Source organism: Nanorana parkeri, unplaced genomic scaffold (assembly GCF_000935625.1).
Source record: "Nanorana parkeri isolate BGI_ZX_2015 unplaced genomic scaffold, ASM93562v1 scaffold165, whole genome shotgun sequence".
In the NCBI taxonomy this organism is placed as follows: domain Eukaryota; kingdom Metazoa; phylum Chordata; class Amphibia; order Anura; family Dicroglossidae; genus Nanorana; species Nanorana parkeri.
This window is the reverse complement of record NW_017306433.1, coordinates 1526460-1543545: the sequence shown is the minus strand read 5'-3', so window position 1 is coordinate 1543545 and position 17086 is coordinate 1526460. Positions and strand designations below refer to the sequence as shown.

At 43.8% G+C, this 17086-nt stretch overlaps 1 protein-coding gene across 1 annotated transcript in view; it reads left to right on the top strand.

Moving 5' to 3' along the window:
* LOC108785489 (transmembrane protein 150A-like) overlaps window positions 1-17086 on the top strand; it is a 109065-nt gene that overhangs the window by 29835 nt on the left and 62144 nt on the right. Inside the window, exon 2 of the mRNA XM_018554570.1 lies at window positions 7581-7628. Coding sequence (XP_018410072.1) covers window positions 7581-7628 — 48 coding nt within the window. The remainder of the gene's footprint in view (window positions 1-7580; window positions 7629-17086) is intronic.

The window sequence follows — 17086 nt, the reverse complement described above, 5'->3', positions numbered from 1 at the left end:
TCAAAGTTGATATTCTAATGTGTATAAGAATAAACTCTGAATAATAACATTATGCACTGTAGAGTGTCATTGCTCTTTGTGAAGGGCAGATGATCTATTCTCTTCGTATATTCTTCCTGATCCTCTGGTCTACACTTGCCTAGAGAGCCTGGCTCCTGTCTGCATATTTTCTGCCTGATTTTTTTTTTTTCCTATTTTCTGGGAACTGTTAATGTGTTTGGCGTGCTGAATGTTGCTGTCATCAAAATATCTTTGTTTTTGGCTTTTCATTTAGATTTTAAAGTTTATTTCAGCTTTGGTTAAACTGCAGAAGTAACTGAAAACATTCCAGCTAAAGATGTGTATTGGGACAAACCCATACAGGCAGTTGTAACAGATGAGCTTTGTTTTCATAACAGTTTTGTTAAAAACCTAGTTAGTGTAGCCATATGAATACTGCATGCTCATTATAGATTGTGTATATACAGTACAGTCACCTGTTAATGAGCTCATTAAATAAATAATGTACCCCCCCCCCCCTTGTACATTTATTTATGCTTTATGTAATCTAGACATCCTCATAAGGATTTGCTCGAAGCTCTGAAAGCACGCGAGGATGCAAGAAAACAGTTGTGCTCTCTGGAATCAAATGTACACTTCCAGTGCTCTTAGGCCTTGTTCACACCAAATGCAGACCAGATCTGCATGAGTTTCTGCACACGCAGTGCAGTGGGCTGTGCCGCTTTTTTGCCGCGTTTTTTTATTCGTTCCGGGCCGTTTTCGGTTAAAAATATATATTTTTTTTTAGTTTAAAATGGGCTTTCAGTGCGTTCCAGGGCGTTTGCATGCATTTTTTATGAGTTTGCATGCGTTCCAGAGCATTTACAGAGCAGGTAAAATAGGGCCTGCTGCAGTTTTTTTACCTGCTCTGGAACGGAACGCTGAACTGGAGCTAAAAATACCATTGGAATACATTGGACGCAGTTTTGCTCCGGTCTGTAAATGCTCTGCTCCTGGAACGCGCTTGGTGTGAACAAGGCCTTATGCTAGTGAACTTTGTGGGCACAGAACAACTGTTAGTTTTGACAGCAGAAACAATGATATAATTTGGTCTTCACAAAGAAGACATGGATTACCAGGGGTGCAGTATTCCTATCGCCCTATGCCCAGGACATGCAGTTCTGTGCAGGTTTTTTTTTCCACTAGCCCTGCTTCGGGCAAGCAGAGTTGAATATAGAGCGAGGGAGCCATTTTGTACAAGTGATTTGAGTGGTCGTGTACTGATCTCCCTCCGATCTCCCTGCACAGAGCCCCAGGGGCAGGAAATGTCACTGCATACAGCCGCAAGAATGCTTGTATGTACACAGCCATTGTTGGCCGTTTCAAAATTTTGACAGTTTCCCGCTCGTATGCATGCAAAGTAGTTTTAAAACGCCCACCCCCATCTTGGAAGCTCTTGTCTGGCCATTTATATATGGCCGCTAGATGGGATGTGGTCCAAGTGAAACTAAACTGAGAAGTTAAAGTGAACCTTTACCCCCTTTTGGCTAAAAATCACATCCGCATACAGCTCTGCATACTGATATGAAGTCATCTTGCATGCATTAAACAATCAATTTAATTTTACTTACAATTTCTTGTTTTCCTACTTCCTGGTTCTCTTTGGCAAAGGTGATTAAAATGTGCCAAAGCATTGCATCCTGGGAAGATTACATCACAGTGCATTTCTGGGAATCTCTAATCTCCTATTCCATTATTCTTAAATGCCTTTTCCTTGAGATAGAGAGATTAATCTAATGTCAATGAACGGTAGATCCTCAAACCATCTCTGAATTGATGCTGACACTGTCTTTCTAGATGGTGACTACTTTTGTTCCCCGTGGTCCCTGTGTGTGTGAAGTAGCCACCGCTCAAAACTCACTCCTGTGACGACTACAATCTCGGGTTTAGTTTACTAAATTGATTTGAGATTGTAGTCCATCACGGGAGCGAGCTTGGAGCTTGAATTCACACACACAGGTACCATAGGTAACAAACGTAGCCACCGTCCAGAAGGAAGGACAGTGTCAAAGAATTTTCTGTCTACCATGCTAACCAATCATGTCTCATTTTATAATTTTCTGAGCGTAATCTTATGTATGAAGAACTTAATCATTGTGGAGTGAGCTTATAGGGGAATTATGTTGTCAATTTTATGAAATGATCTTCACCTTTTTAATTATATTAAATAAAATAATATTTTTCTAAACAACGTTTGGTCTGAAAGTTGTCAGTCGGTTGCCCAAAAAACCCCAGCTTTCTGTTTTTTGCTATACTACTTTCCAGGGGTCTGGCATCCTGTGCCTAGATCCAGGTCATTCCATTTTAAACCAATAAGTTAATGTACTTGAATGTAGTTTTAGGGTTTAACGCCCGAGTTTTGTGTAATTTTAATCGGATGACGTCTAAAGCTGGCCATAAACTGTATGAATTTTGGCTGGCTCACCGAACTAGCTGGAATAAGTTCAGTAGTTGGCCCTTTCTCCCACCCTTCTGTCCGTCTGTTCTTCATTCTGAAAATCGTAGAGCCAGTTGTACAATTTTCAGACAAATGGTCACCGCAGCCAATCAGCCGTCGTCACGTTCGAACAGCGTCTCTGAAAAAAAAAAATGTAACAGTTCATGGCCAGCTGAAGTTACTTGTGTGTCCTTTAGTAATGTAGGGGCCGTGGGGAACAAATGTAGCCACCCTCCAGAAGGAAGGACAGTTTAGTGTCACTTTGTGTAATCGTAACAGTATGCCGTTACACATGCATTACATTTATTATTATTATTATTATTTTTTTTTACTGCTGTTGGATTGTATTATTTGCCCTTCCTACGATGTGGACATTGCTATTACAGAGTGGCTAGAAATGTGATATTTCTGTCAGATTTTTAAGGTAAAGTATGGTGTGGTTGCAGTTACGTTTTGAGTAATGACATGATGATGGTAGTTATGTGAATACTGTGCTTCTGTGCTATAACAAATCATAAATGCATAAAAATGATGGTATTGACCATCTAACAAATCTTTTTTACCATAAAACTTCTTTATAAATACTGGAACATGCTATTTACAGTTTTTACATTTTGATGCTATCTTTTTCCTTCCTCTCCTTAACTGCTACAAACAAGAGCAGCTTTCCAGTAGTTTCTGCATGGTGATCGCTTGACCTGTTGTGTTTGTAATTTTCGCATACACTTATCTAATAAAGGCTACGTCTTTCTGTTTCGTAGACAGTGTTAAAAAAACAACAAACACCCCCCAAAGATTTGTTGTCCTAGCCTTTAAAGGCCTGTTCACACCTGTGCATTGAGGCAAAGCACTATAAAACGCGTGTTTTACACAATGTAACAGAGTGCAATGCAGAGCTGTTCATTTTGAATATCATCTAAACACACAAACGCATGCACCACAGTGCATGTGTGTTTAACACACCGGAGCACACAGATGTGGAAGAGCTGTGCATTTTGTTAAGAAAAATGTAGCATCTTTAGTGCATTGTGACCCATTCAAAACGACTGGGGTTGTTAATGCAACGCACATCAAATGCGTTTGCATTAAAGCAATGCACAGGTGGGAACAAGGCCTAATGGTGTAAACCAGCCAAAAAGCAAGCCTTCAGTTGCACACAGGGCAACTTAAGGCTTGATTTTTGGCTGGTTTACACCATTAGGTTTTGTTCACACCTGTGCATTACTGTAATGCAAACGCGTGTACTGCTGCAATGGAAACTGGCCCAGATTCTTTGTCCTTGTGCTCCAGATCACCCCTGTGTTAAAGGGTAGCTTGATCTGCATTAAAAAGCCTAACGTCTGTATGATGCAGCTATGAACTGCCTTACTAGATAGTGTGTGCGCTCCCATAGTAAGTGCAGTGTTCCGGGCCTGGTTCATACAGTTTCAGTAGTTGTGATGGTTTCCCTAATGAATGGAGAAATCTAGAGAAATGGAAGGATAGTTTTCAAGGCATGACATAAAATAGCACATTATTTAGTGTATTGAACGCATTGTCTGTAGCCTTTGGGCTTCATGCAAGTCATTAGGTAGTATTGTTGATCTGTGTAGTTACTGCAGCTATTTTTAGTGTTTTTTTTTTTTAAACTGTACTGAACACTGGAAGATTCGCATAACACACTTGAGCAGAAACCAGTCTGGATTGGGAATTTGTAGTGATCAAAGTCTTCAATCTTAATGCCCATTGGAGAGGGAGGGGGGGAGAGAGAGAGAGAGATGTGTGAAAAAGTGTTGGCCCCCATCCTGATTTTACATTGTTTTGCACGTTTGTCACACTTACAAATTTAAATATTAGTCAAAGATAACTCGAGTAAGCACAACATGCAGTTTTTAAAGGAAGGTTTTTATTCAGGGAAAAAAAAAACCTGCATGGCCCTGTGTAAAAAGGGTTTGCCCTCCCCTGTTAAAACATAACTTAACTCTGGTTTATCACACCTGAGTTCAATTTCTCTTTTACACTGGAAATAAGCTATTGAAGTGCAGATCGCACATCAATAGCTTATAGCTGGGCTGCAGGAGCCCAGAACTGACAGCCCAGGGACCGGAAGTGATGCAATCTGCATCGCTCCCGGTCCCATTGAACGGAAGTTCGTCGACATCCTCCCCAGCTCCCCGCGGACACAAAGGACGCCGGTCCCGGGCCGTAGGAGGGGCAACAGGGCCCGGGAAGCACGGCGGCGGTGTCCGGCTGAGAGGGGGCGGGGCGGCCCTTTCCTCGGGACACAGAAGCGATCTGGCGACAGGTAAGTCGCCAGTGTTTTAAAGCCATTTCTAAAGCTTTGGGACTCCAGCAAATAACATATATACAAATATATATATATTTATATATATTACATTACACACACACACACACCGTCATGGCCAACAAATATTGTCACCACTGCATTAGTGCCAGATAATGTTTAATGATAGATGTTTAGGCATTCTCATGTTTATTTCTTTTGTTTTATATTGGTATGACACAAAAAAGTGGAGATAAAAAAGCCAAACCTGACACATTCCACACAAAACTCCACAAATGGACTGGACAAAATGATTGGCACCTTCTCCAAATTGCAAGAAATAATTGCATTTCAAGTTTTTGTGTAAAAGCATGGACAATCTCAAGGTTACAAGTCCATCTCCAGAGATCTTAATGTTCCTGTGTCCACTGTGCGCAACATTGTCAAGAAGTTTACAGCCCATGGCACTGTAGCTAATCTCCCTGGATGTGGACAAAAGAACTATTGATCAAACATTGCAACCAAGGATTGTTAGGTGGATAAATACGCTCTATCAACTTTCAGACAAATTCAAGCTGACCTTCAGGCACAGGGTACAACTGTGTCAGCTCCCACTATACGTCGCTGTCTGAATGAAAAGTGACACTATGGTAGGAGACCCAGGAGGACCCCACTGCTGACACAGAAACATCAAAAAGCCAAAACTTACCTGAGGAAGCCAAAAACCTTTTCGGAGAATGTGCTGTGGACAGACGAAAGAAAATGACAGCTTTTTGGTAAAGCTCATTCTGTTTTCAGAAAAAAGAAATGAGGCCTTTAAAGAAAAAAATACAGTCCCTGCAGTCAAACATGGTTGAGGTTCACTGATGCTTTCGGGTTGCTTTGCTGCTTCAGGCACTGCTTGGACTGTGTGCATGGCATTATGACTACCAAATAATTCTGGGGTGCAAGATAGGGCCCAGGGTCAGAAAGTTGGGTCTCCGTCAGAGGTCATGGGTCTTACAGCAGGACAATGACCCAAAGCACATGTCAAAAAGCACCCAGAAATAATTTCAGACAAAGCGCTGGAAAGTACTGGACTGGCCAGCAATGAGTCCAGATCTAAATCCCATAGAGCACCTGTGGAGAGATCTCCAAACAGCATTTGGGAAAATGTGAGAGACCTGGAGCAGTTGGCGAAGGAAGAGTGGTCCACAATTCCTGTAGAGAGGTGTAAGAAATGTTTTGATGGTTACAGGAAGCGATTTGATTTCAGATATTTTTTCCAAGGGTTGTGCTACCAAATATGAATTGAGGGTGCCAATAATTTTGCCCGGTACATTTTGGAGTTTTCTCCACTTTTCTGGTGTCATACCAATACAAATAAAAAAATAAACATGAGAATGCCTAAACATTTGTAATTGCAACAATTTTCTGTGCGAAGTGGTGAAGTGTCTGACAGAAATGCAGGGGTGCCAATATTTTTGGCCATGACTGTATGTCCTTTTAAATTAAAGAAGTGTGTGTGACCTGTCTAATCTGGCGACATTCAACAATCCACAGTGTGGTGGAGAGGAAAGCTTAAACAGCAGCTTTCAGTCAAACATTGTAGAAGTGTACTTTGTAATGAAGTAATATCACCACATGTCTCTAATGGATTGCTAGTTTTACCGGTTGCCAAAAATCTTGTTTGAGCAACTTGTGCAAGCAAGTACATGTTGGATCTGTAGTACACGCTGTAATAAGTACCTTCTGACAAAGTTTGGGTCTGTGGAGCAGTGCACACTGTCTAAAGCTTTTGATGGATGTCCTCTTCATTTTATCATTTGTCTAACCCTTTTGCGTTAACATGTTTAACATTATGTTGCAATGTGCATTATGTTGCAATGTGCTGCTGCACATAACATTGAATGAACGAAAAAGAAGTTTAAAAAAAGAAACTAAGCACTGCAATGCATTGCAACAGCGCACACAAGTACATTCATTATGTGCACCATAGCGCATGCCTACTGGTGGGAATGGGCCCTTACTGATTTCTCTCTCCCCCTCTTTCGCGTGTTGTCCTTTTCGTGCGCTGTGGCAACATATATGATGTTGCACTTTCCCACAGAGAGGAGGATTAAGAATTCTCTGTCCTCAATCTCTCTTTTTTATTTGAAAAGCCACATATTAGGGGTCTATTCAGACCCCTAATGTTTCACTAAACCCATAGTGCGATAATCGTCGGGTGTATGGGCAGCTTTAGAAGTCAGGCTGCTTAACAAGTGACGCTGGCTTCCTAGCCAATCAGGAAGCCGGGAGGTGGGTCATGACGTGCCGCCCGGCTTCCTGATTAGTCAGGAAGCCAGGCAGCCTCGGCAGGTGAAGCCGGTGTACTTTTTCGCTAGCATGCCGGCTTCACAGGCAATCGGGAAGCCTGATAGTCTGGACATATGGCACTGGTACTCGGTATCGGCGAGTACCGGGAAAAACGGTATCGGCGCATCCCTATTAGATAGTAAAAGTTGGAAGAAAAATTTAGAATTTGATTGTCTTTCTTCTGTGGGGCAGCAATTGCATGGTTCATTGAGGTCTAAGCGTGAGGACCTAAGTGATTTTGAAACTCATGAAAGATTCATTGTACATATTAGGATGAGATCCAACAAAATGGACAATGGAGTAATGCAATTATATGTAAGCCTGTCTATTGTGTTACAATCTTATGGAAAAATGTCAGAGCATTGACGTTAATGCTGGGGTACAGAGAAAAATGTACAACTTTTGTATTATTATTCAGGATTTATATAGCGCCAACAGTTTGCGCATCGCTTTGTCATGAACATATGAAAACAGTATGTAATGTTCCTTTTGTTTTTATTACAGGTATGCCATGGCATTATCAAACAACCATATATGCCCAGTCACTAACTGGTAAGAATAATAACATTTATACCCATATACAGTTGATTATAGTAATTTGTGCATTTTCATTAAAATGTTCAGGTCACATAAATGCTCTCCTGTGTCTAAAGAATATAATCCATATGTATTGTTGTAAGAAAAAAGATTGCATTTGCTAATGTTTATAACAGAGGGGTGTGCTTCTTTATTTAGAGCTGAGAACAATGTAACTGATGAGTCGGCACAGGAGACTCACAAGATTTCTGACATGATTAACAAGTGTTTCTCTTTTGCTAATTCGAGCACACAGCTCTGCTTTAAGGTGCCCATACACTGCTCGATTCTCGTACGAGAATCGGGCAAAATCCCGCGATCATACGAGAATCGAGCAGTGTGAACGAAGACGTGCGACCGTTTCTACTGTACGGTCGCACGTCTTTTGTCGAACCAACATGCTCGAAAACCCACCGAGAATCGTACGATTGTCGGCGGGTTTTTAGCCTGCTCGTCCGATAGCTGCGGAACGGGCCGCTGTGGGCACGCGCACACTGCCCGTTCTGCATTGCGGTCATCGGAAGCCCGCCCCTCAGTGGGGCGGGCTTTCGATGATCGCAAGTACGATCTGCCCGTCCAAGGTGGGCAGATCGTACGAGCTTTCAATAAGCATACGACCATCGCAAGACATAAGTCTTGTGATGGTCGTAAGGTGTATGGGCTCCTTTTTAGATGTTCTCCTACTGGGCATAGTGCCACTTGCGGGAGTAAGGTCTTGTTCACACCAAATGCGGTGCGTTCCAGAGTGGTAGCTGCTGGTACGCCCCGCAATCCCTCACCAAACTTCCCCCTGCGTTCTGGGGCAGGAGGGGGTGTGGCGGGGCATTGAATTCAATGGCACCACTTCCACACACCCCCGCCCGGCGTGCGATCGAACACATGGCAAAACTTTGCCTGCGTTCCGTTCCACTGCAAACGCAAAAAAATAGAGCAAGCAGCATTTTTTTTGTTTGCAGTGGAACGGAACGCAGGCAAAGTTTTGCCACGTGTCTGATCGTACTGCGGGTGGGGGGCGTAGAACCGGTGCCATTGAATTTAATGTACTGCCACACCCCCTCCCGCCCCAGAACGCAGGGGTAAGTTTCGTGAGGGATTGCGGTGCGTTCCTAAGATTCTAGGTACGAGTAACAATCGGGAGCCCAGGGGCTGCCCCTTCCAGAGGCAACAACGGTGGATTTCCTTGCAAGGGCACATGCTGGAAATGTGGCCAGTATGGGTGGCCAGGCAGCCTGCAACATACAGGGACCTGCTGCTGTGACCAGGACAGAATGGGCTCTGTAAGTGCACCCTTTTTACTGGTCAGTCACCCCAGACTGTTGCAGGCTCAGCAGGTGGTTGCCAGGAGCAAAATGTCAGAGGAGGGGGGTGTTTGGTCAGGCCATCCTTTTGGTTCTTCACTACCAGCCTTGTATATTTCAGGGCCATCCTCATCCCAGGACACCTGGTCTCCATTGCAGAAAGTTTTGTGTTGCAGGTAGAATGTGCTTTTTCTCACCCATGGACAAGCTCAAAATGGCCGCCTTGCTCCCCTCTGTGCCCTCAGAGTCTAAAGAGTCTTCCCCGGCAGTGGATGCACTCTCGGTAACTAATGAGCAGTTGGATGCAGGGTCAGCCTCCTTGGGGAACAACAACAAAGCTCCCACATCAGTTTTTCGCTTGGAGAAGCAGTTGGTATTGGCACTGATTAAGTCAGTTAGATATATACTTAAGATTGCGTAAGCCACAGTGTTCTGCTGAGGCCCTGGGCTGCTACTCATTTTTTTTGGAGAGGCTCTTTGCTGCTACTCGTTATTTTTGGAGAATATTATCTCTGAAGAGTGGCCGCGACCAACTTGCTGCTTTTTAACCCATTACCTCTTTGAGAATTATTTTACTAAAAAGGGGCATCTCTGCCGGTAGTGGATCCTCCATTTTGTTGATTAAACAAGGCAACTGTTATGCCAATGGAGATTTCACCTTCCTTTTAAAGATCATACAGACAGGAAGTCGAAACCATTGCTAGATCTACGTACAATGTCACAGGATCCTTACCTCGTCTTGTTTTAGCATCATTGCTTGTTTTATAAACCTTAAGAGAGTGGGCAAAACACTTAAGGTGCCCATACACCTTACAATTATCGTACGATAATCGTATGCGATCGACTTTTCGTACGACAATCGTAATGCGTGAATGTAGTGCCCGACCGATAGTACTGTACAATCGTACGACTTTTGACGGTCAAGCATGTTTGAAAACTTTAGTCGATCGTACGATGTTCGCATGGTTGGTGGCGTTTCCGTCCGTCAAGTCGTACGATTAACACTGCGCATGCACAAACGAAAATAATTACGGTTAATTACCGCAAGTCGTCCAGGTGTTTTTTTAAACTACCCCTGATTGAACTAGAGCTGCAGCTAACGATTATTTTCAAAATCGATTAGTTAGTGTGAGGTGGGGAGGAGGTGCGGCGCATAACGTGTGTGGAGCCGTGAACAGGGCCAACTGATCGGAAGCCGATTAATCGATTATTGAAAAAGTTGACAACTTTTTCAATAATCGATTATAATCGATTATGTCGATTAGTTGTTGCAGCCCTAGATTGAACCTTGCAATAATCAGGGCAGGATGAGGCCGTCGTACGAAAATCATACGCCGGTTCGATCATCGGACGAAAAGTTTCATCCGATAATCGTAAGGTGTATGGGCACCTTTACTCAATGGTCTAACTGAGGAACATCTTTCGCATGTAGTATGTGCACTTGGCAAAACAGCTGGTACAGGTATGTGACTAATAATTTCATACTACTGGCCATTGCTTACATTAGTAGTCTAATTTTTCTGATTCTGATGCTCCATTTCCAGCAAGTATAGTCAACTAAAAAGTGGCAGCCACTGTTTTTCATGTTTTAGTTTAAAAAATAATTCAATAGATTTCTTGTTTTCACTGATTTCCGATTTTAAAACTGCAGCTTGTGGAATAAATGTTTGTTTTTCAGAACTGAGTATTTCTGATTAAGGTCCCTTTTACAGGGGCTGGTCTCGAAGGGATCCGTGCACGGATCACCTCCTGAACGGAGCGGGATGGATCGCATGTGACCACTGTAACATCTCTATCCGTCCAGTGTAACTTAAGCTACCAGACCCCATGTCAGTCTGTGAGGAATCAGATTATTCCATTTACATCAGATTACCCCCTATCAGGTATGATCAGGTCCGGTGAAACACAATACTGTTCAGTTTGCTTTTCCTTGGCCTGGTCAAAATCAGGGGTAACCAAGGTGCAAATGGACGCTTTTCTGTTTAGACCCGGCCGCCCATAGACCAACATTGCGCTTCCGATCAGATCCGCCTGAAAATTTGACAGGCGGACCCAATCAGACCACCCATGTGAAAGAGGCCTAAAGGTCTTTGTGAACTGCTATAATTTTAGTAGTTGGGACAAATTGTCTGTTCAGACCCCCTCTAGTACTATTCCAGTGTTATGGCATTGTTCTGTTTTTTAGGTTTTCCCCTCAAAACTGAGCTGAACAGCTTAGAGTAAAGTGTCATCTTCCCATTTTATGATTGTTCCTTGCAGTGCTGTAAGCTGAATGTTTCCACACAAAATAGATGATGAGGTGGTTTCATATCTCTTTCTGAACTATAATTTCCAGATTGCCTGGTAGGATATACTCTGGGTTTATAGTTCACCATTACTAGACAACTAGACTGAGGATCTCTAAATCTACTACACAGCCATTTCATATTGAAATCTAGCTAGAAAACCACAGTGCACATGCCTATCTCTTAACGTTGCATGGTGGTTTGGATATAGTTATGATCACATCAGATTTATTGTTTTATCAGCAGATTGGCCATTTTTTTTGACAGTGTAAGCAAATGCTCTGATGCTACTCCTGTACAGTACAGACAGTCCCCGGGTTACGAACAAGATAGGGACTGTAGGTTTGTTCTTAAGTTGAATTTGTATGCAAGTTGGAACAGGTACAATTTTTAAGTGTAACTCCAACCAAAAAGGTTTTTCTTGTTTTGGATATCCAATGCAATGGTTTACCCCTCTGTAACGTTTGTTCTCCTGTGTGTGCCCCTGTTCAGAAGATTTCACCTCACTTTCTGTCCCTGTGCCAATTGGATTTTGAAAATGTTGGGTTGTTGTGGAAACAAGGATTGGTGATAAAGCTTCAGAGGAGACTCCTTTTTCCAATTAAAACTCTTACAGGAGTGAATTTCCCTTGCTAGGCGTAGATTTCCTCTCACTTCCCGTTGTCTCAAGGACAGGAAGTGAGATTAAATCTTTCTAATGAGGATACAGACAGCAGTAAAAACCTCACCGTGGCCTGGGCAGAAGAGGCGGGCAGCCCTCGTCTGCACGTCTAACAAGAGCCAACTTCCTGTAATGTACTACAAACCAGACCAAAGGGGCGGGCACTCCTCGTTGGCACGAGCGCTGTAGCATTACAACTACTGAAATGCTGCGCGTTACACTTTGGCTGTAGCCTGGGACCCCCTGCTGTACAGTAATGGCCTCCGTTTGTAAGTAGGGATCGTATGCAAGTCGGATGTTTGTAACTCGGGGACTGCCTGTATATTACCTGTATTACACTGAATCGGGTTTTGTTCAGTTGGTTTTCATCCCTTTTTCTAGACCTATGTGTAGTGGCACATGGCTTTGCTTATGTGACCTTACACATTCTGTAACTGTCGAGTCGAGTACTATTTCTGTATAGTGATAATCTAAAAACAATAGGGCTGTTACTGATTTAAAATTTTCGTGTTCGATTAATCGAAAACATTTTTAATCGATTCATTTAGATTAATTATAGCGCACATACAGATCCAACTACATTGGCCTATACACATACAGCACAGCAATGAAGTAATACAATGAACTAGGATCACAGTAATCCAGCACGTTATTAATCTCACGTGCCCCACTCAATATGGCCGCCGCTTGAGTGGGGCAACTCAGAATAATAACGTGCTGGATTAGTGTGATCCTAGTTCATTTTATTACTTCATTGCTGTGCTGTATGTGTATAGGCCAATGCTTGCTTCAGAAATAATAATGCTATTAATCATAAATCTTCATATCCTCCTATTTTATTATACTACGTGCCGCCAGGGAAGCTGTGATTGGCTGGAAGTGACAATGACTGAAGTTGAAATACCATTGGGCACTTTCCTTCAGAAGATCAAATATCTTTTATGGGCTCATTCCATCATGCGGTGCATAAGAATAATTATGATGCACAAAGTGCATTAACCCCTGGCAACCGCCACATTCTGGTCTATTGGATTACATGAGACAAATTCGTACTTGTTGATAGAAGTGCCTATACTTTGTTCTTATCAAAGAGTTTGTCCCCCTCTCCCGTGCTCCCCTTCCCTGTCTGGAGACCCCTGCAGTGTGTGTATTTTGCTTTTTTTTTATAGTTACCTTTTCCTTGTGTCCTTCAGGCCAGTCATGACATAAGCGATGTCCTCTTGCTCTTCAAAATGTCCCCAGCCATGGGTAGTCCTCACGATCACGAGTGGCACTGAGTGGCACACAAGTGCAGCCGGCCCAAGTGGCTCCGCCGGCTAACGAAGGGAAGGGGGGGGGAGTCCGGTGACGCCACGGACATCGACTTCACCGGACTCCTCCCCTTCCCTTAGCCGTCACAGACATCAACCTCACCGGACTCCTCCCCCCTTCCCTTCGTTAGCCCACGGAGCCACTTGGGGAAGGGGGGAGGAGTCCGGTGACGTCGATGTCCGTGACGTCACCGGATCTCCAACTGAAGACCCGGAAACTGGCGGAGAGCTGAGTACCGATCAAAAAAATTGTAATCGATCCAAGAAATTAACGATTTATCGAGGAATTAATCGTTAATTTCCACGGCCCTAAAAAACAACATAAAACACATTTGCGGATGTCAACTCTGTGTTGGCTTTTTAGTCCACTTAAAATTTGTGGCTGTTACACTGCACTTGACAAATCATAGAGGTACGCACCAGATTCCAAACGTAAGCTGCCATGCCACTGGCATTTGCCAAAAAGAAAACCAATTGCTCTCAATACTCAATGAAAGGAAGTAATTGAAACATAAAGATTTACAATAAAGCCATCTTAACTGTTATAAAATACTTCTGCTTGTTAACAGTGACCTTCTAAGTGGTGCTCAGAAAAAGACTATCAACTCTACAGACTGGGAACTGAAATGCAAGCTATAACTAATTTTCTGAGACATATCTGCCTATTTCCTTTGTTCTCTGTACCTTTTTAAAGTGACACTGAACTCAGGAGTTAAATCTTAAAAATACATTCAAGTACCTTATAACTATTAACAAAAATGTAACTTTGTGTAATACTCAACTGTAGATTCTCAAATCATCTCTGAATTGGTGCTGACGCTGTCTTTCCTTCTGGAGGGTGGCTACTTTTGTTCCCCATGGTCCCTGTGTGTGTTGTAAAGTAGCCATTGCTCCAAGTTCCCTCCTGTGATGGACTATAATTTAAATAAAAATTAGTAACCTGAACCGGCCTGCCGGAGCGATCTGGTGGCAGTTGAGTCGCCAGAATCTCTTCTATTGTAAAGCCAACAGCTGGCTTTACAATTGTAAACAGTCTGTTTAAATCGGCCCGTATGTCTCTGGTCGGGAAGGGGTTAAGGTACTTGAATGCATTTTTAAGATTTAACTCCCGAGTTCAGTGTCACTTTAAGTGCGCAAGAATTTGCATATATAATCATCTATATTTGCAACATTGCTCAGTGTATGTACAGTTTGCAACAGATTTAAATAAAGATTTACTTAAAAGATAACTCCACACAAAAAATCTTTTACAAAATAATATACAGCATATTTAATTGTTGCATGAGCCATTTTGCAATTTAATGTTATAAAAATTACTTTTCCATTTAAAACTGTAGCCAATGTAATGTTTTAAATCTGTCAAAAGAAATTTGTGATCTGGAAGTACATGAACAGAACTCGCCCAGAAATGTCACTTCCTGCTTCTGTGTTTGGCTGACTTATCTTAAAGGAGAACTATGAGGTGAGTGCTTTTCACTCACCTCATAGTTCTAGCCGACCTGTGACAATGAGACTGTCACAGGTCGGCTCAGTAGATCGGGAGGCAAGCAAACACATACCGGGTTCGCTCACCTCTCGATCCTGTTACGGTTCTCTGCCGTGACAGGGGGAGGGGCTGGACTCCCCTCTCCCCGCTCCGATCTGCCAGCGCTGACTGGCGGAACGGACGGGGGAGGGGGCGGGTACAGCTGGCTCTGCCTCTAGATAGGCAGAGCCAGCTGTCACTCACGCAGCGGCGCGTGTCCTCAAGTCTATACACTTGTATAGCAAGTGATGACGCAAGGATTTTTTAGACTGCGCAGAGGCTCCACGGACTAGTCTAAGAACAAGCTGACTTGATCGGGTAAATATAACTTTTTTTTTATAACCTAGACACAAATGAGCAGTTAACCCTTGGAGTGCAGGGGTAGCCCCATTTTAAGGGTTAATAAAAAATGTTCTCTGGAGCAGGGCTCAATGGAAGAAGAGGCATGTCCTGAAAGCAGGCTGAGGAGCTGCATGTGTGCAGGGAAAGGGACCCTCCACAGCCCACCAGAGTCTCTGTGCAAGGTCTATGGTGGGCTCTGCCTGACACCCTGCAGAGCCCACCAGAGATCCTTTACAGCCCATCTGAGACTCCGCCTTCCCTGCAACACTAAGGCCTCATTCACACTGCTTAGAGTTGGCCCATACACATCCGTGCAGGTGCAGGTGTCCGTGCTCGGATGCAGATAGGATCCATCCTGTCTGCGTATTAGTATGGACATCCGCACCCGTGCAAATGTGCAGTTCAGTTGAGCGTACGGCTGCGTCCTCCCATAGAGAAGAACAGGCTGCTGCGTACAAATCACACGCAGCAGCCTGTCCTTCCCGGGAACGGCCCGATACGTCCGTGCACGTCCCACGGATCTGTACGGGCCGACTTTAAGCAGTGTGAATGATGCCTAATAGCGCAATCTGTCAGAAGCTGTATCCAGTGACTTGACAGGTTATGCAAAATGTCTTGAACAGGAAGAGGTGGAACAAATTTAGATTGGGGGGGGGGCCCAAGTTTCGTCTTGCCTAGGGCAGCACGAAACCTAAATACACCGCTGCTCCTCGGCCGCTCTATAGCGGCAGCGGCTGATGAGAAGAGAGAACTGACACGGCGATCGCTGCTGTTGAAGGAGTAGAATCAGTGCCGCACTGTAGCTGTCCTTACTCCGGTGTTCTATCGAAAGCTCACTGCACAGAGCTCCAGTGTTTCTGAGCACCAGAGGTAGTTAGAGATCTCAATGAGTTGGAGCTTTCGATAGAACACCGGATCCTGCAGCTTCCTCCGCCCACCTCAGCTGCCATAGGCTGGGAGGAAGACTGCAGAGCTGCCACTGGCTGGAAGGACAGCACGGGAGAAGCAGGACACCTGGGACATGGAGGATACATTGCTTTTTTCTGCATTACACTGCTGGCCTCTGTACTCTGCATCACACCACTGGCCTCTGCACTCTGCATTGTTACTGATCTCTGTTCTCTGTGTCACACCACTGACCTGGCGGAGTTAAGGGCGGGGCACGGTAGGGGTCAGGTGGGGCGACTGGTGGCGAGTAACTCTTAAGGCCTGGCTAGTAGCTCAGGACTTGAAATTTTGAGCCCTGCTCTGGAGTTTTTAGCTAGGTAGGGTTTTTTTTTAACCTGGATATTCTGTCAGTAACAGCACTGCCTCGGGTACTAGTAAGCATTGCAGTAGAGTGTTTTGTAGGTCCAGAGCTGTGGCATTACCTTAGTGCTTTTGCCCTGTCTCTGAAAATGTACTTTGTAAGTAGGCTGGTCATAAGCACAGGGACTAATTTATTATTGGGACCATTAAACATCTTCATATTTTCCACTGAAACTAATGCAGTCACCACACCTAAGGGCTAGAAAGCTGCAAAATATGAAATATGTATGCTTTTTGGCTTAGATACACTTTACTAGTTCTTAGGTGTGGTTGGCTGCATCAGTTTTACTGGCAAATATGAAGATGTTTTTGCCAGTAACACTCGTCCATTACTAGGGTGTAAAAGCTCACTTATCTTAGGGCCATGTCAGACAGGCAATTTTGTAGCGGTGAATAATCTCTGTTGCAAGGCACCAATGGCAGCAATTAGTAGCTAGTAAATGATGCGCAATAGTCACTGGTGATTTTTCATTGCTACAGGTTAGACTACTGCCGCATCATTCGATTGGTGTGCTCTGCTACAAATTACTCTTCTTTCCCAATTTCTAGCCAAGACATACAAATGAGTTCAGGGCAGTTGTTGTCAGAGCCCATGGATCAATTAGTGGAGGAGCAAGACTGTCACCCCCGGACCAGAATTCAGAGGAGAACCTCCCCCCTCCTGCAGATGGTGGTACCATCTAGATCTTCAGGGTGCAGGGGTGA